Source organism: Camellia sinensis, chromosome 11, assembly GCF_055761805.1.
Source record: "Camellia sinensis isolate YWXY chromosome 11, ASM5576180v1, whole genome shotgun sequence".
In the NCBI taxonomy this organism is placed as follows: Eukaryota; Viridiplantae; Streptophyta; class Magnoliopsida; order Ericales; family Theaceae; genus Camellia; species Camellia sinensis.
This window is the reverse complement of record NC_138971.1, coordinates 121,896,857-121,921,970: the sequence shown is the minus strand read 5'-3', so window position 1 is coordinate 121,921,970 and position 25,114 is coordinate 121,896,857. Positions and strand designations below refer to the sequence as shown.

The 25,114-nt window shown below is 34.6% G+C and overlaps 4 protein-coding genes across 5 annotated transcripts; 1 reads left to right on the top strand and 3 right to left on the bottom strand.

The window, feature by feature from the left end:
• The first annotated feature begins 2,105 nt into the window (after positions 1-2,105).
• LOC114308089 (Ubiquitin-like superfamily protein) lies at positions 2,106-6,333 on the top strand. Its single transcript, XM_028253582.2, has 5 exons — positions 2,106-2,734; positions 2,986-3,085; positions 3,910-4,009; positions 4,994-5,082; positions 5,839-6,333. The coding sequence occupies exons 1-5, from the start codon at positions 2,491-2,493 to the stop codon at positions 6,131-6,133; spliced, it is 828 nt and encodes a 275-aa protein (XP_028109383.2). The 5' UTR covers positions 2,106-2,490; the 3' UTR covers positions 6,134-6,333.
• Positions 6,334-8,814: 2,481 nt separating this feature from the next.
• Positions 8,815-14,645, bottom strand: LOC114308095 (Myosin heavy chain-related protein). 2 transcript variants are annotated; one of them, XM_028253588.2, is made up of 2 exons: positions 14,283-14,645; positions 8,815-11,269 (listed from the first exon to the last, which is right to left on the bottom strand). In XM_028253588.2, exons 1-2 carry the CDS (start codon positions 14,331-14,333, stop codon positions 9,020-9,022), a joined length of 2,301 nt encoding a protein of 766 aa, XP_028109389.2. In that variant the 5' UTR covers positions 14,334-14,645; the 3' UTR covers positions 8,815-9,019. The 2 variants fall into 2 exon arrangements, with proteins under 2 accessions (XP_028109389.2, XP_082750739.1); XM_082894613.1 differs by having other exon boundaries at positions 13,942-14,523.
• Positions 14,646-22,803: 8,158 nt separating this feature from the next.
• Positions 22,804-23,259, bottom strand: LOC145802595 (uncharacterized). Its single transcript, XM_082895331.1, has one exon. It carries the CDS (start codon positions 23,257-23,259, stop codon positions 22,804-22,806), a length of 456 nt encoding a protein of 151 aa, XP_082751457.1.
• Positions 23,260-23,398: 139 nt separating this feature from the next.
• LOC114308100 (uncharacterized) lies at positions 23,399-24,740 on the bottom strand. The gene is made up of 3 exons (XM_082895330.1): positions 24,185-24,740; positions 23,904-23,993; positions 23,399-23,496 (listed from the first exon to the last, which is right to left on the bottom strand). Exons 1-3 carry the CDS (start codon positions 24,738-24,740, stop codon positions 23,399-23,401), a joined length of 744 nt encoding a protein of 247 aa, XP_082751456.1.
• Positions 24,741-25,114: the final 374 nt, after the last annotated feature.

The following is a 25,114-nucleotide window of genomic DNA, read 5'->3' as shown; positions in this document are numbered from 1 at the left end:
GTCAAATTAGTTTATATTTTATCAAATTGACAATTGTTCCCTTGAAATTAAGTAATGATATTTTCTGTTGTCCTTATTCAAAACAAGATTCAAAGTTCAGGGTCAAATGTGTCATAATTGAAAAGTTAGGGACCAAAGTAACACAAGTCCCAAATTATATGAGCTGTTAGTATAATTCAGTCATAAATTTTAATGATTATATGTGTAAGGAAACTTTTTGTAGCTACTAAATAATAATTAAAAAAATTATTAAAATAACTGGTGATGTACTAACAACAAATTAAACAAAATAGGTTTAATAAAACTATTTTTTCTTTTTAAGACCATCTCCAAACACTTATTATTTCTTTTTAGTAAATTTAAATTTGATGAAACAAATTAACATTTGCTATTCTAATCATGACATCAAATTTATAGCACTAGGTTGGGAAGTTGGATTGGGACTAAAATAGTTATAAAAAGACAAAATAAATTTTTTAGTCCCGGATTAAAAAATATCACATCCAAACCATAATTATTTCTTTTTTTCTCTCATAAAAGTCAAAAAAATCTATCACAAACGATACTTTTTAGTCCCAAACTAAAACAATCACAAAGCTAAAAAGCCAATCCACATCCCAAACGAAGCTATATTAAATTGAGAATGTCTTGAGTTTTTTATCAAATTGAGAATGCTTTCAATGGTATACTAGACGATCGGCCGATTGTTCTCTTAGACAACCTCTTTCTTACAAAATTATCGTTTAGGTTTTGATCAATTTATACAAAATCGATTGATCTACTGGACATCGATTTAGTCGTCCTCCCGATCGATCAATAATTTGATAAAAAATAAAAAATAAAAATTCCATTAAAACACTCGGGCCATGTTTGTTTGGCAGAGTAAGTTGAATGGGATTGTTAGTGAGAGGATGGTTAGTAAAAAGATTGTTAATGTGAGGATTGTTAGTGAGAGGATTAAGTAAAAGTGTGTTTATTATGATGATAGCGTGAGAGATGATTAGTGATGAAATTGTTAAATTATTTTTATATAAAATAAATAAATAAATTATTTCTATATTAAAAAAAACTAAAACAAACAGGTGCACTTGATTAAAAAAAAACAAAAATAAAAATTAATTTTGTATATAAAATAGACTTAATCCGCTCTTTATTTTTCTAATTCTATTCAAAATCCAACTAAGCTAATCCCTACTTAGGAAATTACTAAGTTCATCGGACTATTACTCCTCTCCCAAAACACCACCAAACAAATTATAAATAGGATCCACAATCATAGGACTCCAATCCCTCCCACGTCGGTAAACAAACATGGCCATAGGGACTACGAATTGCTGATGTGAGGTGTCTTGGGGATTTTTTTTGGGACTTATTTTGGCCTTTTTTGGTTTTAAACTTATTTTAAGTTATATTATCTCTTTATTTTTTTATATATATTTTTTAAAAAATTAAAAAATCAACTTTTAACCTACTTTTCAAAAAAAAACCCTTTGATAATTGAAACTGTTTAAATTATGCTTATGTTTGGGAAGAAAAAGCCCAGGCTTTTTTGGCTAAAATAGCCACAAAAAACAAAATAGGCTATTTTAGCCACAAAAAACAAAACATCAAATCCAATCCATAATCATTACAATCCTCTCTCACAAAAAAAGTCAAAAAAGCCAAAAAGCCAAAAAGCCCTTCCCAAACCAGGCTAAAATAGCCCAGGCTAAAATAGCCAAAAAGCCAAAAAGCCAACCCACTTCCCAAACGGAGGCTATATAGTTTGTCGAATATATCATTCATATAAAAAAATCAAATTAATTGGACATACATAACTCCATAATCAAGTCTAATTATTTTTAAAAAATTATTAAAATCATATTAATTGTTTACTATTTTTTTACAAAAAATGTACTTTTAGTATAGAGTTACAAATATTCAATTAATTTAATTTTTTACATAAATAATTTATCTTATCATATAAACAATTCAAATCATAAAAAAATTAAAAAATTAAAAAATAATAATAATAATTGTAGACAGAAAGCCATGAATGTGCAGTTGGGTCCCACCTGATAACGGCTGAGATATAACCGAATGTTCAACGAGACCGTTAGCCCCTCCATTCCAAAACCAACTGTCATCTCATCTCTCCCCCAAAAAACACACACAGCAAACACAGACAGACAGACAGAGATACAAAGAAACAAAGAAACAAAGAAAGAAGAGAGAACACATTTCCCTCTCTTCTTTCTCTCTCTACAAATCTCCCGAACAACACAAGCTTCAAAATAGTTTCCCACAAACAAAAACAAAAAGCCAAACTCTAATTCCAAAATCTCCATTGCTGGAAAAGAATTGCGTGTTGTCTTCCAATCAAGAATCTTCATGAAAAACCCTCTATAAAAAACATATATATATATATATAGACCCTCCATTGATTGATCATAGAGCAATGGGCTGAATTTGATAATCACAAAACCGAATTCTGAGGCTATATATATTATTATGCAAGTCCTTTCGTACGACGACAGTTTTCTCCCTAGGGTTTCGGTCTCGGTCGATTCTCAGAATCATCAACAACAACGTCGTCGTCGTCGTGGTCAAAATCGTCGCGCTTCTTCGTGTTGTGGTTTCCCTATCTCTCCCATTTTCCGCTTTGATGGCCTCTCCAGAGAGATTTCTTCTTATGACAAGCTTCCCCAGTTCCCCTTCAAACTCACCATTCACAAACTCGATGGCTCCTCCTTCGGTATTCTCTCTGTCTCTCTCTCTCTCTCTCTAATGCACACATGATGATTCTGCAAATGTATGAAGAACATGAATAATAGTTTGAAATTTTGAGTATTTGAATCGATTTTATCAACCGGGTAGTTTTCAATTTTTTGTGGGTATTTAAGGAAAAGCAAAATGTTTGACAAATCTGCACTTATATAATAGTATAGATATAGGAATTATGTATGTATATGTTTTGAATTGATTGATATATGTTTGACTGTGCAGATGTTGAGGTTGCCAAGACGGCAACAGTGGCGGAGATGAAGCAGGCGGTGGAGGCTGCCTTCAGTCATTTACCAAGTAAAGGACCTGGCAAGATTTCATGGTATTTTTTTTTTTTTTTTTTTTTGAATTAGGAACAAGCTAGAGCGTGATTGGTTATTTGATTGAAAATTGGGTAGTTACATTGCTTTTTGTTTGTTAAATTATCACAATGAACTATGAACATGTGAAACAGGGGGATTAAATTCTAAAATTTTACCAATAGATTCATTTGCATTACCAGCTCTAATCTTCTATATGGATTGACCCATTCAAGGTATTGTAAATGGTATGAAACTGCAATGGAGGATGAGGTGGTATTATTAATCCTTGGACAATAATGTTGTTTGGATGCAGTACAAGGGGATAGTGGATAAGGTATTCAGTTCTATGCCTGGTTTGGTTCAGGGACAGGACATAGGAATATAAGGATTACATACCAAATGGACAATATGCCCCTTCTCCATTCTAATAACTCAAAGCCAGTCTTGACTACATTGGATTGTTAAAAATACCCTCAAGGAGAAGGGCACATTGTTATTTTAACCCTAATCCCAGTTAGTCTAGACCTTATTGGACACCCCAAACATGGGATGACTAATAGTCTTATTCTACCCTTTTAGTGTACGGGAAACAAATCATTTTGTTGACTTGATTTGTTGTAATTTGCTAGTTAAGTTGATAATAAGGTATAGTCATAAATTGTCTTATTCAAATTGATTTTTTTAATACAAAACTGATATGTATTCATCACTAAGTGCTTGTAGGATATATTTTTTAAAGTTGGTTTGTTTCCAAGGCTATTGATAATCTACTAAATTGCTTGTTTCAATACTCTCTTGTACATGTAAGACTAACTTGAATTTTTTATTTTAATTGTTCCTGAAGGTCACATGTGTGGGGGCGATTTTGCTTATGCTATGATGGTTGGAAGCTACTTGCAGATAGTGAACCTATCAGCGATTACGGGATCAACGATGGAGATCAGGTAGCATTATCTTTTCCTGAGTTGTTTTGTCAAAGAATGAACTATTTCATGTTGAAGCAGCCTGTTGTCTTATATGCACTTCTGCATTATGTAGAAATCCTATCTTGTTACATCTGATGCAAGGAAGCATAGAAAAAAGAATAAGAGAAAGCTCTGCTCTTTCTCCAATTTTTTTAAAAATGCACCAAATAACCACAAGGCTGGCAACTATCTATAATAATTCTTGTAGAAAGAAGTACCAACAAAGTACGAAACCTAATAATTTTAGGCTCTTCTGTACTAGATTGATAGTCAAATATTAATTCTCAAATAATGAAAATAAACACGTTTGCATCATCGTCCTCACCTTGAGAAAATTTGTCTTCTAGTTTTTATTGCTCGAAATGAAATTAAACACATGCACTTATCTGCATCCAGTTAATATTCAAGATTAATTTTTTCGAACATGAATTTTAAAGACTAGACTTCCAAAAGAACATTCTCCATTATAACACCTAATTAATCATTCCATAAGAATCTGAGATATTAACCTCAGGTTAGTTCAAACACTATTAACCCATGCGTTACTGGCATGATGTCATCGAGTGGACAAAATCAATTATTACCACATGATATAACCTGTGATGCCCCATTATTCCAACCATGCAATCATTGATCCCCAATTCCTTGACATCTTTAGTTATTTTCTCCAATGCCAAGACTTCACCAAAATTAATATGAAGAAGCATATCTTCCACTTGGTGGAGGCATATTATTCACCAAAAACATCTCATATTCTCATGAATAATGAAATTACAGGGATTCAAGTATTTTAGTTTGGCTTGATGCTCATTGTGGAAGTAGAGTTTACAATTTATTCTTCCTAATCCAATAATTTTGTACTTCTGGATTCATGGATCTCACTCCCTCCCTCTTTACACACAATGTTTGTTGTCTGTTGCCCATTTCTTTTTGTTTGCTAATAGTCCTTTACGACACATGCAGCTTCGTTTTGTTCGCCATGTCTCGATTAACTACAATCTAACAAGGACGCGATCGAAATATAAATTGTTTGCTTCACAACAACCCAGGATGTAAGGCTCCCTATTTAGCTTTTCTTTTTGTTGTTTATCCATAATTTCTTTTGCTAGTTTACATAAAAATTCAGACTTATTGGTTACCTATCTATAGCCTTTGTGTTTGTCATTATAGATTGTATGTGCTTCTAAGTTTACATGAGAATGCAATTAATGGTTATTATCTACCCAGATAACAGTGACCCTTGGACTGTCTATTTGACTGATTTTTTGGGAGCCAAGCCTTAGGGTCTATCATTCCTTATGTTTTCTGGGGACAGTCTTTCAGTCTGTTAATTGGGCTATGCGATCTTGACCTGATACCTGGAAGCACAACACCCGTCATCTTGACTGAAATAAATGAAAGTTTTCTGAACTATAGGTTTTTGTTTGGAAGTTGATTTTCGAACCATATGTAGTTTTGTTTGGAAGTTGATTTCGGAACAAAGTACTGTGTGAACTAAGAGAAAGTGGTCTACGAAAATAGAACCTTCCCTTAGTTATCTCTCCAAAATACCATCATATCAATGTTTGAATTATTTGCATTTATTTTTCACATTTTTAATGCCAGAGGAAATCGGATCACTAAGAGGAAAATCTTTCATTGAATAGTTGTGAGCAAGGAAAAAAAAAGGTTTGGCTTTAGGGCTTTAAAGGTCTGCTGGGTTATGTGTTTGATTTCAATAGGTACAGAATTTGGTACAATCTAGACATCATTATTCTTGTTGAAACCGTAGATTATGTATTGGGACTAACTTCATGTTCCAAATGCAGATTGGATGACAGCTCTGATGATGACCAAGAGAATTCACAGCAGCAGTACGAGCAGCATTATGATGATAGGGATGAGAGCATCAAGAGACGCTGCGAACTTAAATTGGCTCAGTTGCTTGGAGGATTCTTCTCATACCGGAGACTGGGAAGTAGTAGTTCAGGAAGGAGATCTAAGAGCAATAACATTTTGTCTTCAAAATTCGCAGGTGGTTTCTTGAGGAGTTTTAGAAGTATTGTTCGGCTTTGTAGGAGTAACAAACAATATTCTCAAAGAGATCCTTTGGAAGAGGTCTAGTGATATACTATCTACATGCATATGCAATAGCTCCAAATATGTATAAAATTTCCAATAATCACAAAGAAGTAGATATGCCGGAGGTTAGCTATAATTGAAATGGGATCATGGAGGACGGTTTCCATGTTTAGTTAGTTACTCAAAAATGTTATGGGAACTATTGATATTGGAACAGTGAATACACTTTTGTTCTTATTGCCTTTTCTTGAGTTTAAAAATTAGTCAATCATAAATTCTTTGTAAAAAAGCAAGATGTCCACAAAAAAAAAAAAAGGGATTGTGTGACAAAAAGGTGTGTGTGGCTCAAAGGCAGTGTGAACATCAATTTTTTTATTTTTTTTAAGTCAGCAAAAATATTCTTAGATCCAAATATAACAATTTGAAGTATTCTAAAACCACATAATTTTGCAAAAAATTTAAGTAAAAAATGACACTGATGTGTTCTTAACAAGAAAGCTAAAAATGCCACAACTATTTTGTGGATGTATATTTTTGTTTTCCTATGGAATATAAAACTCTTATCAGTAATTTACTACTAACAAAGATTGTAACAAGGAAAGAAGGAAAAAAAGAAAGAAAGAAATCGCACTCTTGCCACGCCTTTCACTCCACTCGCTTGAGTCGGACTCCTTCACTCTTTTTGTTTGGAGGATCATTCGTTCTCCACTCTCTTGCATTATTACCCACAGGGAGCGCAGCAACCAAGGTGCATATTATCATATCATATAGAAAGAAGCGAAGCGTAGCGATCCATAAGACCATTATATGAATGAAAATACCAAAGTGATCCAATCGGAATCTCATTTTAAATTTTGCTTTCGTTATTTCACTACAACGTATAAGAGTTTTAGAGATTAAATATTTTGGTCTTTAAAAGTAAAAATTTTGTAACAAAAAATATTTAGAGACCAATTTCTATCATCACGAGGATAGTCGCTAAAAAGTCATCCGAAAAGTCAAAAACAAGACTTTTAGTGACAAAATTTTAAAAATGTCACTACTAAATAGACTTTTAGGGACAAAATAATTTGGTCTCAAGATAATTTTTTTTTGACAAAAATTTGATCCCAAAATGATAATAATTTATCATTAATGTCTAATTTTTGTTACTAAAAATATAATAACGATACTTTTCACAACAAAAATATTTGGTCTCTAAAATCTTAATTTTTTGTAGTGTTTGGATGCATTTGAGATTTTTTATTTTTTTATTCTTTTAGGAGGAAAAATTACAAATAAGTGATGGAGGAAACAAATTACATTGAAGTTTTCAAAATATAAAATAAAATACAAGTGGGAAGATCAAAATAATTACAAATATATATATGTGAAATTTGAATTTTTTTGATACAAAAATGCTTCTCCCATCCCACTTTCTCTCACTTTACCTTTCTCATTCTCTATCTTCCATGATGCTGTTGGTGGTGGTGGTAACAAGGCAACATGATCATAGTAATGAAGTTATAGTAGTAATTGGTAATCCAAAAGAAGTTATAGTAGTAATTGTGGTGGTGTGATAATGGTGGTGACAATAGCGATTGTGGTTGTGGTTGTGATGGTGTGATAGTGGTAATGGTGGCAATAATGATTGTTGCATTGGTGGTGATGTGGTGAGATAGTTGTGATAACAGTGGTGATAGAGGTGAAGGGGTAGTGGTGTTGGTGATGGTTGTAGAGTGATGGTGATAATGGTAATGGCATTGGTGGGGTGATTGTGATATACTTCAACGATGACATACATAATCCTAACAAACTAAAATTTTAACATTCAAAATTAATCACTTTGTTTGGTTATTTTTTTAATATTTTTTAAGAATATTAAGATTAAGTGAATCTAAAAAGTTTATTAAAAAATTACTAAAAATACAACAATATGAATTGAAAACTCCAAAAGCTGTTTTTGAAAATTCCAAACTAAACAAATTGTGACTTAAATTTTTTTATCTATTTTAAGAGATGGTTAAAATTTAAAGTGATACAAACTATAATTATTAAACGAATTTATTTGACACTAGGCTTTTCGTATAAACATAAGCTTGGTCTAAATTGATTATGCGTCAGACAACGAATCAATCACCTAAAATAATTCAACAATTTATAACTTTTCAAAACAAAAATTGTTTTAGATGTTTGATAACGTTCATAATTTTTTATTTATAAAAATCATATTTGGCATACCTTTAAAAATGTGTTTGTGAATTCAAGTGGGGTAGCTGGAGGAGATTTACTAGCCAGATGATTGTCGACAGTAAAGTATTGGAGACTCACCAAAGGGGATTAGGAAGTGGTCGAGGAGAGAATGAAAAAATATTTACAAAACAATGAAAAACATTTTTTCCCCATATACTTTGAAAACTATTTTCATTTTCTGGAAACAAAAATAGATATTAAACAAATTTTTGTTACCATTTTTCAAAAAATTTATGAACATAGGAAACCATAAACATAAATGTTACTAAACAAGTGTAACTTGGTATTTAGCTTTCTGATTTTTTTAGTTTTTGTGATTGATTTATACAAATTTAGCTTCTTATACTGTAAATTACAATGCCATAGTGGTGGTGACTTCAGGTTACGTCGCATTTTTGGCCAGTTTTAATCCCAAGGATTGTTTGTCCCCTTAGACAATTTATGGCAACATGAGAGAGAGAGAGAGAGAGCTTGTTGATTACCCTAAAATGTGAAAAGGTTAAAAACATGGAAATAAAATTGCACAACACAAATGATACACTAACAAACACAGGTTCCACACCTAGACATTTTATGGCAAACATGTTGGTACATTCTAGCACTACAACAACACAAACAAGCATCTCCTAAATAATCAGCAACTATAGTAAAAAAAAGTCAGTCAGAGATATCTGTACAAAAATGTAGTCAATATCTTCAAATTACCTCAACTAGGTTCACATCACCAATAATCCCAGCTTCTTTCACCAGCCGCTCAGTCAAATCCGAAAGCCGAGCAACTTCTGTTTTGAATTCGCTAAAACACTCATCGTTAACCACACTTAACTGCACGTCAGTATCAGAATCAGCCTCGACACTCAAGCTAGCTTTATGCAGAAGCTCTTGACTCATCTCAGCGAGTTTATGGAGAGCACTAGTTGCAGCTTCAACTTCCAATTGAGCTGCCTCCAACTGGAGCTTCTCAATACCCAGTTCACCTATACTTCTCTCACCAATTCTTTCTTGTGCCAAAGTGTAAAGCTGCCTTAGATCATTAGCATCTTGAATCATCTCTTCTTTCATCTTCTTTAGTTCACTCTCTCTTGCTTCTAATCTTTCAAGGACCATTTTTAGCTCTTCATCTTTGATTGTGAGGGCTCTCTGTGCAGCAACAACTTCCATTTCCTTCATTCTCAGGCTCACTCTAGTTAACTCAAGCTCAGATTCAAGCTGTTTCTTTTGCCACTTAAAATTGTCGGTAGGCTTCTTTAACAATGGACTCGACAACTTGTTCTCCATTTCATCATATTCGTTCAATCCTTCATAATCTTCGTCATTTACAGAAATAACCAGTTTGTTAGTGAGCTCGACAATCCGTTCAACCACAGTTTCAGCTACGGAGAATTTTAGCTTTGTATCGTTTAGCTCGTGTCGCATTGTCTCAACATGTTCCTCTTTCTGCTTTAGCATGTTTGTAGCTTGCAAGAGCTGGTCTTCTCTGCTGTTCACAAGGGTCCTAAACTCAATTATCTCCTCATTTACTTCCTCTAAGCTCTTCCTCACATTAAAGAGTTCTGAATCTTTCTCCTCCAAAACAAGCTCGAGAGAAGCCCGCTCAGACTTCAAGCGCTGTATCTCTAGTCTGGCTTCTACCAATTCTGACTCTTTAACCTGAAGAAGATTTTGTGTTTCTCCAAATTTGGTACTTTCTCGGTCTAGCTCCTCCTGGAGAAACGACTTCTCTTGAATGGCCTGTTTCAGAGAAGATCTCTCTTTATCTAGTTCCTCCTGCAACTGTTCAATAAGCTCCTTTTCCATGGATAGATCCCGCTCAAGCTCCTTGTTTCGAGCCTCTGCAACCCGAAGCTTCACTCTCTCACTCTCTATGTCTATTTGGGCATCTTTCAAACTTTTCATGTAAGACGTGATGCTTATCTTTTGTTCTTCAAGTTCTATGAGTTGGGCCTGTAACAGCTGTTCCTGGTATTCCATTTTCTGTCTAGAGGAAGCCAAAGCTTTCTGAGATGAAACTAATTCAGACCTCACATCAGCAAGAAGCTTCTTCACTCTTCTAAAGTCTTCCAAAGTTTCAGTAGCTTCTCCATTCCTCTTAGATGCTTCCTCTGCCAGTTTCTTTAGCTCGGTCTGTGTTAAAAGCCACTCCATTGCCTTCTTTTCCAAACTGGCCTCGGCAACTCTTAGCTTCTCCTCTTCAAGTTCCCTCAATGTCACAGAAACTTCTAGTTCTTCTTCTTTCTCTTGAATTGCTTCTCGAAGTTGTTGAAGTTCAACTTCTTGTTTCCTCACAATTTCATTGGTTTCATCCAGAAGATGAGCCTTGGATTTTAGTTCAAATTCAGTAGCGACAGCTTCATCACTCTTCATCATCAATTCATTTTTCATTTTATTCATTTCCTCTTCTTTCAAAGCTAGCGCAGATTGTGCAGCAGAAATTTCATCAACCCGCTCTTTGATTTGAAGCTTTAGATCTTCAATTTGCATGCTTTGAGAAGCTAATTTAAGATTAGCCAGCTTTAGCTCCTCTTTTAATTTTTCATGCTTAGAACAAGCGGCTGCTATCGCTTCCTCTCGATGCACCAACTCATCCTTGGCACGATTTAGTTCTATCTGTTCCAATAACACTTCCTTTTCCGCATCTTGTAGTTGTTCTTCCTTCTTATTCAGGGCAAACAGAGCAGCTTGAAGATTCTCCAGGATTCCAAGATTAAACCCTACCTGATCATCCAGAGGGAGATGAGAATCTTTACCCATTTCTTCTAGTTTCTGTGTCTCAGCAAACAACTTCTCCAAAAGAATCCTTGCAGGTTCGGTTGCCCCATTATCATTGACACTAGATTGTTTGTTGTCCAACACAGATTTAATAACCCACGAGGGATGACTCTTTTTTGGGGGGACTATAACGAGTGCTAACCTCTTCTGCTCCACATTAAGCCAGAGAGAGCAAAACTGCAGAAAAAATTTCAACCGTTTAAATGATCATAATCAACAACAAAAGAAAAAAAAAATCAAGTTAAATGCATGAGCATTTACTTATTATTTTCTCACTATTCTTTTGATCAATATTGGGATATTTTTGTGAACTATTATGAAGGCCAAAAAGGGACTTATCCAGGGGCAATAAAGAGTCTAATCACCAGAAAAACGGATAAAAAATTGAGGACATGAAATTAAAGATAACTCAGAGATCTACAAATAGTTCTTCAATATTTTCCTCCTAACAAGGCAAGGCGGTGGAAACAAATCAAGCTTGACATCAACACATAGAATTGTTTGCAGTATTAATTTCTAAAAAGGTTTTGTTAATGAGTGCCCTTACGGCACTTAATAAGAAGCTTAAAATGCTTGTACATAATGTATGAGAGTGTGTCTAATATGTAATGTACAATCAATTTAAACATTGTTAACCAATGCCCTTAGGGTACCCGTTAACCAAACCCTTTCTAAAAAGTGCCACAGTGGTAAAATGGCTGGCATCTTGCATTCACTTTTAAAAACTTTGATCTGAAGTATTCTTATGGTTGGTTGCGTTTGGTAAAGTTTTAAAATTATGATTTGAGAATAGAATTGTATTTTGAGTTTATGAGTTTTGAAATTATGATTTGAGTGTGGAAAATTTGTTTGATTATGAGTTTTGAAAAAAGTTTTGAATTGAGTTTGGAATAATTGATGTGACATATAATATTTGATTAAAAAACTTACAACTCATAACCAAACACACAACCCAAAATTCTATTCAAAGCTCATAAAAAAAACTTAAAAATTCGAAAAATATTTTTTATTTAATACAGAAAAAATAACAAGTGTCAATTACCCCAAAAAAAAAAAATTACACTGTTCCAGTCAACCGGCCGGATGACCGGGTAGGTCAAATTTCAAAATTCAAATCCCGCTTGAAATGAGTTTTCAAAAGTGGTGTGGAATTAATTTTTGAAAATTGTAACCAAACACCATACTCAAATATGAGTGTGGAATCATGATTACAACTCCTTTCCAAACACAGCCTTTATTCTGCTACATGATTTCTATAGAGTGAGGCAATTTGCAAGAAGTTTTCATGCTTCTTTAGGGTTTATTGGTATCTATATAAAGGGCCCCCTTGCTGCAACACAAATTTAGGGTTGAGTGAAACTTTTTCCTGGTTAAATATGTATTTAAACTCTTCTAATAGTTTCAGTGTGGATCTCAAACAACCACTTTGTAGCTAAATTTCTATCTTTCAAGTTTATTTGCAGCACTTCAACACTCAAAATCAGAATAAAAGTACTAACACCCATTGGTTTGCAAACCCCAACCTTATACCCCTTGTTTCCCTCTCTAAACCCACCACTTTTCCTTAATAATACAGCCTTAGAATACAAAAAAATAGGGTTTCCTGCATCAACCGCACACCAAAATAACTGTGGTCTTATGACAAGGAATTTGGGAGAAGTTAGGGAGATCAGAACTCCGGGTACAGTCACCAATAGGCTTTGATTTAAGCCAGTGACTCCCGTGTGTGTGTGTGTGTGTGTGTGTGTGTGTGAGAGAGAGAGAGAGATTGAATGTTCAAAAAATATATATAATTGAGAAAAGGCATGGAAGAAAGTAGCAGGTCCCAAACTCCATCTGCTGAACCCTTGATGTCTTATACAAAGATGACTTCAAGCTATATGAACCACCAAGAACCTAGAACAAAAAATGGAGCAATTTCTCAAATATTATTTGAACTTCTACAATCATTGAATCCCACAAAGTTGTCCTGATGTTGTGTTTGGTTGGAGGATTTGGAGAGGGATTTGGAAAGGGAAAGGAAAAAAGGTGTGTGAAACTATGTGAAATTTAGGCATATTTTATTCTCATTTCACCTACTTTTTCCATTTCCCTTTCCAAATCTCTCTTCAAATTCCCCAACCAAACACAACATGAAGGTGTTTACTATTGAGCCAGAACAAGTTATTTTGGGGTATTGAAAAAATCCATCAAATCACCTATGTGATCAATAATAATAGCCGAAATTGTCACCCAAAAAAGAAAAGTTTTAAACTCTGAAGGGATCCAGCTCCACAAGCCTTCAAATTACTCATCTTTGTAGTTTTTATTTTTCCATTTTTTTTTTTTAACCGGGTGTTCAAGTTAGTTTGCACGCACCTCAACTATTCCGAGGCCCTCGAGTTAATCACCGGAAAACCCCCAGTATCCAAAATTTTGGATCTTATCATCAAATCTTTACCGACCAGCCAATCCCTTGGGGGTTTACTCATCCTTGTAGTTTAGGAATAAACAATTTAGCTTTTGTTTGACATGCTAAACTTTTTGACTTTTTAGCTATTTTAGTCACAAAAAGACAAAATAAATTTTTTAACTCAATAAAACAAAACATCACACCCAAACTATAATCATTTCATTTTTTCTCTCACAAAAAGTCAAAAAGCCATTCCCAAATAAGGCTTTTTAGTCCTGTGCTAAAATAGCCAAAAAGCCATAAAGCCAAAAAAACCAATCCACGTCCCAAACCAACCCTCAGTCCAATTCAAATTCAAATACTGAAATATTAATCTAAACAAGCCCCTAAATATTTTTCATCTAACTGAAGAAGAATATATCAACAATTTACTACTACTTAAACAAGTAAACCTCACATTGCTCATGGAATTTTTGTTTCAGCTGGATGTGGCTCATGACTTGAAAAGGAGATTTTCAAGACCATATCCATACGCAACCTCCTCTCCAGCTTAGGGCTTACAATCAATGAAATAAATGTTGTAATCCACCAAATCGATTTCCAAGGATACGAACAAACTCGAAATTTTCACCAAAACTCCACAATTTAAGGAAATAGCACGAAAATTTACCATTTGCTCTACACAAAAACAGTTCATTAACAAAAAAAAGGAATTTAATACAAACAGTTACTAACATCAATACATTTATAAGTCTCTTCATACACATACATAGCGAGAGAGAGAGAGAGAGAGAGTACCTTGGATCGTTGGTGAGAAGAGGACAGAGAAAGATTGGCGCGCAACGCCATCGTTCAGCTATGAAGCACATTCGAATGTGTCTCCCTTACTCTTCATCATCATCATCATCATCATATACAATCTGATAAATCGTTCGTAATATTAAGCAGAGTCGAACATATACAATCTGATAAATCGTTCGTAATATTAAGCAGAGTCGAAGAAGAAAAAGTAGAGAGAGAGAGAGAGAGACTTGAAGGTGAGGGAAGGGATTGGAGGGAAACAAGGGGGCGAGAAGGGATGAGAGGCTCACGCTAGCATCATTGTTCACGAGGGGTTAAGTTGAGCCGCGTATGCGGCTTATTTTACCGAAGATAAGCGTTGTCCGACGCGTACTCTGGAAGAGGTTATAGGGTGGTACTGCTGCTTACTGAGGGCAATCGGCTCTAGCTGGTGATTTTTTAGAGGTATGCTAGATTGACGGTCCTGATGTGCTTACAAGATTGTTGTTGGTTGATAAGAGAAAGATTCGTGAGTGAGCGGGGGTGTTTGAGAAGTTATTGGTTAAGATAGTCAATAAAAGAAAAATAGATTAAAATAATTAATAATATAAAATATTATATATAAATTATAATTTTTTTTTCTTATTACCATTATATTAGTTATAAAAAAAATTTAATTAGTATCTCAAATACTCCCTCCGTCCCATAATATTAGTCTCTTATTCCATTTTTTATTGTCCCAAAATATTAGTCCCTCTTCAAAAATCAAGTACAAAAATAATATAAATTTCCTATTTTGCCTTTCTTTTAAATTCATAAATAATATAAAAAGTACAATTATGATATTGATATTCCCAAAAAAGTGTACTATCAAAGGGTAATTTTGGAAAACTAACTTTTTAAAAGTACAATAATTGTACTACTAAAAAAAGTTAGATTCTCCAAAAGAGACCATTATTTTGGGACGGAAGGACTATAATTTTTTAAAAAATTAATTACAATAACTAACTTTTTAAAGGAGACTTTATTTTTTGTCATTGAAAAATATTTTAAACTTCTAATTCAACATTATTAATACAATATTAATGAGGTGACACCATATAAACCTTATATGTGATGTAATAGTTTGATTTTTTTTCTTTTTCATTATCAATTTACTAGAATTGGCATTAATATTACTATTTTAGTGGTCTATTATCACCACTATTTTTTGTCATAGAGGGGCGAGAATCTTCTGAAAGGCGGACCAGTTGCATGGCGGGTTGTGGTATAAACTTCACCGGCTAACACGTGCAATTGATTAGCTAATGTGGCTGGTTCCATATTTGGTGGGACACTTGGCATGTATTAAAAAAAAATAAAAAAATTATATATATATATATATACACTTATTTAAGTCATATTAATTACCATCTATTAATCTCTTTCTTTACTTTTTTAAATATTTTTTTTATAAAAAGTTAAAAAGTATATTTATTTAGAACATTCCAAACCACTCCTTAAATGCATGCTTGATTTGTAATAGGATTTGACCTAAGGCCCTTTTAGGAGTTAAAGTTGGGATTGGGATTGAGATAAAGGTGGAATTCACTATATGTTGTGTTTGTTTTAAGAGATGGAGAGGAAATTCCTAATCTCTTGAGATCAAGATGGGCTTTGGAGAGAAGATTAGGATGGAAGCTTGGGACTTGGTATTAGAAAAATAATCTATCGGACTATTTTTATTTTTTATATATTTTTTACACGTTGGGCATTTTTTTTTAATATTAATGTTTAATTTTTTGCATTTTTTGTTAAGTAAAAATCATTGTTTTATTTGCTTTTTAATTTATTTTTTACATATTGGACATTTTTTTTAAGAGCGCATTTTCAGTAAATCCATTATCTAAGAGTCTTATTCCATAAGACCCATAGTGTTTTATAATATTCCATTAAGTCTCATTTCATACTAAAAGACCAAAAAAACCCTCAAACAAACGCGCGCATTTCCTTTCTTTAAATCAAATAATCGTCTCTCTCTTCCGCTCTCTTCTTGCAAGAAATCACGCATAGTATCTCCACCATTCCAAAAATCCAAAGTCGTATTCCAAATCCTCTCAACGCCCAAAAGACTCTTATTGTTCCATCATCGCATCGTCGCATTGTCTCATCATCTTCTTCGTCATCCCTACGCCGTCGATCGCCGAAATCGTGGAATCACCATTGTTGAACATCCGTAAGGTCTATCTTCATCAAAATCACCTTCGACAATAATTTGTGACAACGCAACCGTCGAAATGGGCAAAAAACGTAAATAATCTAATCATTCTTGTATCTAAACCCTAAATCTCTTTTTCAACAAACAATATTGTGAACTTTCACAAATATTCCCTATTTCTATTCATACAATATATAGGAGTCCATATTATTCATGCCTTAATCTTTAATCTGAACCTCTCAATCGTAATCTCTAATTATATGAATTTTTTCACTCAAAACATTACAGTTGCCATTATGTTGTGTTCATAACTGTGAACATTCAAATGGTTTGGAAGAATGTTGGCCAAACTAAATTGTTTCTGTTGTTGTTGTTGTTGTTGTTGAAAGTTGTGAACATTCACATAGATTGAAAATGTTTGGACAATCAAATTATTTCAAATATTATTGTTGTTATTGTTGAAACTTGTGAACATTCACATCAATGGTTTCAAACCCGGACAGGACCGACCGGTCAAACCGGGCCTTGTTCCGATCCGGTCAACCCCCTAAATCCAGAGTGGCGCCAAAACTGGGAAAAACCGGTGACCCGGACCGATTCAAGAGGGTCAGACCGGTCTTTTTTTTTCGGTTTTACTTTTTTTTTATTTTCTTTCTTTCTTTCTTATATATTATATATATAAATATATTTTAAAATTTTGACTAAAAATTCTTATTTCAAGAGTCTCCTCTCATAAGAAAGAGTCTCATTGAAAGCTTGAGAAGATTATGAAAGTCTATTCCTATTTATAGGAAAAGATTTTTGAAAGAGAACCTACAAAATTCTATGTGGGATTCAATCAAATTATTTGAAACATATTGATTGGAGGGAGAGTTGAAAATTTCATTTCCCTCCAAAATTAAATCTAGCATTCAATCAATGTATTTGGAGGGAATATTTAAATAATTTAATTTCTTTAAAATAAGTGACTTTTTTTAATCAATTATGACTTTATTAAATATTATTAATAAATACTATGCAACAATTTTTATTTTTATTTGATTATTTATATATATTTTTATTTATTTATAATTTATAATTATATTTTTTAATTATATAATATAAATTATGACGTCACGGTTCAACCGCTTTGACCCGACGGTTGAACCGGTGACCCGTCTACCCGGTCCCTTTTCCAGTTCGCTCACCGGTCCGGTTTTGAAAACATTGATTCACATGGCTTGAAAATGTTTGGCCAATCATTATTTTGTAATATTGTAGTTATTTTTTTCCCCTTTTGTGAATGTTTGCCTTGTTGGTATTGTTGATTGTTAATGGTGATCCAATAACTTGAACCTTCAATTCTTGATTATTTTCCATGAATGTGGCATGAAATATGATCCCTGCAAATATTGACACTATCCTCTCCCCCTCTATCAAATTGTTGTTATTAACCGTAGTGAACATTCACATTTAAAATTTCTTGTGTCAGATGTTGTTATGATACATAATTATGTTGTGAACATTCATTACATGTGTAAATTAATTAGACACTTTGTGAACATTAACCACTGTGTTTAGAGGAAATATATCACTTTTGTTATCCCATGTTTGAAATTGTATTTCAATTTTGAGGTTGTATTATAAGATTGGCATTACATGATTGTAGTAAGAATGTGCATTGCCATACAAATTAGTATTGTAAATGTTCACAACATCCTTTTATATGTTTGTGTTAACATCCACATGTTCTTGAATGTTGTTCATGGTTGTATAAACATACATTGTTTTTACACACTCACACACTATGCACATTGTGTTTGTGCTGACATAATCAACATTCACATCTATGTACAGATGTGGATATTCACATCCATGCACAAAAATGTGGACATTCACACCCATGCACACAACTGTGAACATTCACATCTATGGCAATGCTGTGAATGTTCACATCTGTTCCACTATGCTAATCACATGAGCCTTGTCTTAATTTTTTTTTTAATGCTCTATTTTGCATATATTGCACAGAAGAAAACCTCAAAGAGAAAAAGAGATGAATACCATGTCAAGGAAGAAAGCCCACGAGCAAATACTAGCAGCAATGTTGACGTGTGACGTGTCAGCTACAGATCTAACATGATCGAACTGGTAAAATTAATGAAAAGCACTAAATTCACACAAGCACAACTCGGCTGCCTGCGGCAAACACCTTTCTGGCATTTATTAGATGCATTGAGAAACGGTGAGATCGACCTTGACAAATGCATGAAGTACGATGATGTTGTTGTGCATGACCCACAAATGTATAAAGCTTCAAAATATGCCTCCTACATTGGGGAGAAGAAGATAAACATATACGACAACGACATAAGCTGATTTTTGGTGGGGATTGTGGCACCAAGCCAATGGACATATCATTTAGTGCGAAACCAAAGACTGGCATTATAAACAAAATGTGCAAAAATGTCAACCGGTTGACTTCAAACTGGATACGCAACCTTTTGACCGAGGCATTGAAAGGCAAAAAGAAAGATGACAACGAAGAAGTCGCCCAACTAGTCTGCATGTATGCTTGCCAAAAACCTTTTTTCTCGACAAGCGATGAGACAATAGGATGGGGCTACTACGCACATATGGTCCCATTGGAAAGCATGCAAGAATATGATTAGGCCAAGCAAATTAGAACAACGTTGACATCCTCCATTTCCCAAAACAACAAAAAACCAGCAAAAGTCACCGGCTGTGTCATGTTATTAATGGTAAGTACCCATATTCTCAAATAATAACATTCACATGTCCTTGAGTGTTGTTCATCTATGCCAACTGTGAACATTCACATCTGTGCCACTGATGTGAATGTCCACATGCACTTATGTTTTACAGATATGAATGTTTACATCTGTACCACTGATGTGAATGTTCATATTCACTCATGATATACTGTTGTGAATGTTCACAACAGTGCCACTGTTGTGAATATTCACATATGTTGACATTACTCTGCAAAGGTTAAATAACATATGTCTTTGTTATTTTGTTGAAGTATTGGTTGTGTGAGCACACAACCATCCTACAATCTCACAAGACCAATGCCATTCCTCGCTGTGTCAAGTGGAATCTGACTGCTTTACAGAAGAAGATGAAATCCACCTCTTTGGCCAATATTGCTTTTAATGAGGTATGACCTTCAACTGTTGATCAAAACATTCGCATTATGACACTACCCAAATATATACGTTAAGTAACATAACTTTTTCATTTCAGATTCATGCTAGCGAACTCTTTGCAACCCCAACAGAGTTACAAAAGTTCAGGCGTACAACATTGAAGATGGAGCCCAAAATTTATGAACCAGCCACCACATCTCCCAACCTCTCTAACATCATGGAAGAACAACACAGTGGCAACAACTGTCAATTTTCTGGGGATGGAGTTGAGCTAAATAACAGTGATGAAGACATTCACATTCTCTTTAACAGCCCACATGATGAGAGAGCTATTGTTATAGCAAACACAAGCCAACCCAACACCATCGATATGTTTGTCAAAGAAAATCGGAAGGCTTGGGGCATCATAAGGCAGTGGGAAGCAACATGCAAACACCTTCAATTCTCATGGAAGTTAAGGGCAAGAGTCATAGCTGATCTTGAAGATAAATTGTTCGACCAGTCAAGCCCACCCAACATGAATACTGAAATAAAAAAGTGCATAGAGCAAAAGGATAAAGAAATTAAGCACTTAACACAGATGGTCATCGACTTAGAATGCGAGAAAACAATTCTTCAGGACCTTTATGATGATCAGTCAGTCCACATTGTCACACAGGCTGAGGCACAGAAGCAACCCCCTGCCCCAATGCAACACAATCTCAGCCCACCTTCTAGAGTGAAGCGTATCAAGGAGAAAGATCGAAAAGAGCATCACTTGCCTGACTTCCAGCACCCAAACTTACCTAGCCAAAAAAAGAAGCATGATCAACGTCCAAAATAGCCCCATACAATTGACATTGTTGAAGATGTAGACAAACACCCACCAGCGAAGCACTAAAAAAAATTATTGACCTTGACCAACAAGTTCGAAGTCTGGAGCAAGATGTCCAGACACGACAAGCAAAAGGTCCACACTTTACAAAAGAGTGGAGACGATGAGTAAGTGATCATACGAACACCTAATGTCAACATTCACATTCCATAATTGTGAATATTCCCCACTGTGCTTATTTATTTTATTTGTTCAAAACTGTTCAATGTTAATATTCATATTGATTTGTTTAAAATGCACAGGCTGCTTGTGTGGAAAGGAGACTTGAAGTCTACATACGTGTATTTTGATGACATTGTGAATCTTATCAAGGAGGAATCGATACACAACAATGTATACCATTACGAAGGTGAGTCACTGTTCATGGATATACACACAGACATACACACCCACAGCCACAGGCACACATTATTCACCCACCACAAATAATATAATATGACCCTATGTTTGTGCAGCTCATAGATGCATATGCCGAATTATTACATGAATAACAAGAGGTGGTCAACCCAACTTCAGATGAAGTGTCATTCATCTTCACGAGCATGTGTTTGGTAAAATCTAACATTCTATTTTCGCTAATGTGAATTTGAAACTTCACAGTCTATTAATTATTTGTCCAATGTGTACAGAAAGTGATACAAGAGTACCATCCTCGCAAAAAAAGTAAACACATTGATGCACATGTGAAAAACTACCAAGGAGAGAGATACCTACTATTCTTATTGCACCATGACTTCCACAGATTATAGTTGTATGTGATGCTAAAGACAATTTGTGGAGGCATTATAACTCACTGCGCCCAAGAACAGGCATACATGACCTGCATATCGACCAAGCATAGGAAGTTGTAAGTGGCTCTTATTGTACACAAATATGAATTGTTGTCATGTGTTAAATTCCAAAAATGAATGTACACACACATATGTTCGTTGGTGCCTAATGTGAAATTCCCTACACAGAGGAAGTACATCGAAAACGTTATGCACGTTATTGGCGAGTCATCACCACTATGGACTAAGTTAGCGAGCCAATATCCGTCACAACCAATCATATCAGTTGATGTCTGTCCTCGGTAGGGCGACGACTCGTAAGCCTTACTACATTTTTTACAAATCCTCCATAACCATTATGCAAACATACATGTCAAGTGCTAATCATAACCATTTTGCATTTATAGGGTGGACTTCAAGCCTGTAGTATGTTATATCATGCGGGCGCACATATACTATGAAGAAATTATTGGTAGCCTCACTAGTTCTGAATGGTGTGGACTACGAGACTTATTAGTACATAATTTTTTAAATCATAAGAAAACAGAGCGTTATTAAAATCTATAAGTGGGGGATGTCCACCTATAAACTAGCCAACACTCAATGTGAATGTTAATATCAATTGCTTTGACATTTTGACACAATAATTGATTGTAAATTAGTGACATGACATCTATTAATGGGGAAAAAAAAGCCACTTGTGAATTTTAATCTACCTTTGGTGTTGTTATGTTAATTTATGTGATTGTTTGAACCTAATTGTTCTATAATACACATATTTTGTACAGGAATGTTCACATTGTCTATATGACATCATTACTGATAACATACACAAGTATGAATATTCATATTTGTTCTTATTCATAACAGTTGTGAATACTATTCAACTCTGCTAAATGTGAACATTCACATCTGTACCACTAATGTGAATGTTCATATGTACTTATATTTTACAGATGTGAATGTTCACAGTTGTACCACTAATGTGAATGTTCATATTCACTTATGATATACAGCTATGTTGTTATGTTAATTTATGCGATTGTTTAAACCCGATTGTTCTATAATACACATATTTTGTGCAAGAATGTTCACATTGTCTATATGACATCATTACAGATAACATACACAGGTGTGAATATTCACATTTATTCTTGTTCATAACAATTGTGAATGTTCACACCATGTCAATCTGTATGCATGTGAAAGTTCACATCACAGTTTATATTCATGTGAACATTGACAATAATAATGTAAAAAAGTTCAACTCATGTGCGAGTATGCACATAATATGATTCTTTTACACAAATGTGAATGTCCACATCATGTTTTCATCATTAAAACATCAACAAAATATCAGTTTGGTACCCAACAAAAAAAAAAAAGAAAAACACAAATCAAATACTAAGTTTACCAAACCATTATTATGTTTGCCAACACAACGTAATCTTATTGCAATACAATGTTTGCCAACACAACACAATCTTATTTCAAAAATCAACATAAGAATCCCATGTAAAACATAATGTTGAAATGAAAAATGTACACCCTATATCGGCTTCTTGCATGATTTTCGATTATGGCTTCCCAACTTATCACATCTCCCGCACCTTATTTGCTTCAGTTTCTCACCCCTTGATGGGATTCTATTCTTTTTCGGCCTTCTGGGTGGTTTTTTCATAGTTGGTGGGTATATAGTGAAGTCTGTGGGATCAAAAAGCAGCTTTTCCACCGATGATATAGGAAATATGGCACCCGAGTAGGCTGCACGATATGTCTCTACATGAAAGTAATATTCCACACAATCATTGAGATTATAGCGGCTCTTCTGAATAGCAATCACAGCATGGTCACATGGGAATCCGTTGATTTGCCATTTGAAACGAGAACACGTACACCTTGCAATATCAACTATAACAGACGGTATCAAATGAACTTCAAACACATCCTTATTGGCTTTGCTAACTTGCCAAGACCTGCTGTTGTTGAACGAATCAAGAAGCATTTTTTCAAATGTAGGACAAATAAACTCATTCCACTTGTTTGTTTGGTCACGTCATGCAGACATTTGCCGCATCAACTAAGTACGAATTGTGTCCATCATTTGAGTGATAGGAAGATTGCGTGCTTCTTTAATCCAATTATTAAATGACTCCGCCGCATTGGATGTCATCTCCCCATAACGCATGCCCTTGCACAACATCACAAACATTGTACAATACTGAATTTAATTTCTTTGAAACTGAATATGAAATTTCACATTGCCACAAAACATAACTGAAAATTCACATCGCTACCATTCTAAACTTGACAAATGGAATACATTAGGAAACTACTATTACCTGAAGTATGAATTTGTCTAGTGCTCAGGTGCCAAGTCCTTGAAAAAATTATGTGTTCGTTGCTTACCCTCCTCTTTAAATTTCTCAAGTTTTTCATGGAACCCTACCACAGTTGGCTCGTAAGCATAGTCACCCAAACTACTAACTAGGTGATCCCTAAATCCATTATCAATTCCTTTCATCCGGTCTCTTAAATTGTTCTTCAAGTGTTGTAAACAATAACCGTGGTGAGCCGATGGAAACACCTTTGGCATAGCTTCCAATAGACTGGGATTACGATCCGAAATAAAAGTAATCTGGCACTTACCATCAATACCCTTCCCAAGTTCATGCAAGAACCATGACCAATTGACCGTGGTCTCTGAATCAACAATCGCAAATGCAACAGGGAATAGATCTACAACACAACACCATTAAACAACTGATCACAATATTCCAATGTGAATATTAACACAAGTAGTTTACAGAAACATTATAAAGCAACCAGGTCATGCGAATGTTCACGCTGTGTAATGGTCAGTCATATATCTATACTGTGCCACTCAATATGAATATTTACATAGATACACAGCTAAAAAAAATACTAACCATTGTTTCCATCTTTCGCCGTTGCCGCAAGTAGCTGACCTTTGTATTTTCCTTTAAGGAATGTTCCATCTAGGAATAGCAAAGGCCGACAAGAATTGTAACCAAAAATACACGCAATGAATGATACAAAGAAACAACAAAACTGCTGACTACTCACATCGTAATCAATATTGACATAACTCTCCGGATTGTAACGCATCACAGCATCCGAATACCACCGCATAATAGCCTTTGTTTTCTCCACGCCCAACCATACCACGTGGTAACTCCTATCTAGACCATAATCCCTCTTCAAAATAGTCACCACCTCACATGGCCGAGTCAACGACTTGTCCCTTACAATTTCAAAAATAGTACTCGACACTAAATCAGAACTAACTCTCTGATTCTTTGATGTTCGGACATCCGTACCACAACTATGCACATCACTGAACCTCTTGATATAGAAAAAACCAATTGCTCGTTGTGCTCTACAATATATAGACCACAAGCAACCTCTCTCCTCGTGCATCGCATATACCTCAATAACCCTTGTTGTCTCGTTCTTGACATACATAAATTGAAACCCGTATTGGATTGCATACTTACATAAAATATCACGAAATTATTGTGCACCTCCAACAAACCGTTGTCCCACATGCGTAATACCATTTGCCCAAGGGGCTGACAATAACACCTTCTCCTTATGGTGGCAAAATCTCTGGAGTACATCAATTTCTTCTTCACCCCCCACATACAACAACCCATAGCAACTCAACTGACTAATTTCACGTTTCAAATCAACGACAACCTCTACATGGTGTAACCCCATTGATTTGGCAAGCAATAACATGTTCTGAAATCCTTCGTCATTGTCCAAATCACACCGATTAATCCCAGGCAGTCGACAGAACAAGCAAACAACTCGTCCCTTTTTCACACAACCGCTCT

Coding starts and splice junctions, on each gene's coding strand:
- LOC114308089 (XM_028253582.2), top strand. CDS start 2,491: ATGCAAGTCCTTTCGTACGACGACAGTTTTCTCCCTAGGGTTTCGGTC. Junction 3,086..3,909: donor GGACCTGGCAAGATTTCATG/GTATTTTTTTTT, acceptor TTGTTCCTGAAG/GTCACATGTGTGGGGGCGAT. Junction 5,083..5,838: donor GCTTCACAACAACCCAGGAT/GTAAGGCTCCCT, acceptor TTCCAAATGCAG/ATTGGATGACAGCTCTGATG.
- LOC114308095 (XM_028253588.2), bottom strand. CDS start 14,333: ATGGCGTTGCGCGCCAATCTTTCTCTGTCCTCTTCTCACCAACGATCC. Junction 11,270..14,282: donor CTTCTCACCAACGATCCAAG/GTACTCTCTCTC, acceptor TTTTTTCTGCAG/TTTTGCTCTCTCTGGCTTAA.
- LOC145802595 (XM_082895331.1), bottom strand. CDS start 23,259: ATGCTTCTTGATTCGTTCAACAACAGCAGGTCTTGGCAAGTTAGCAAA.
- LOC114308100 (XM_082895330.1), bottom strand. CDS start 24,740: ATGTATGTCAAGAACGAGACAACAAGGGTTATTGAGGTATATGCGATG. Junction 23,994..24,184: donor GGCGAAAGATGGAAACAATG/GTTAGTATTTTT, acceptor GTTGTGTTGTAG/ATCTATTCCCTGTTGCATTT. Junction 23,497..23,903: donor ACTTGGGAAGGGTATTGATG/GTAAGTGCCAGA, acceptor TTTCATATTCAG/TTTCAAAGAAATTAAATTCA.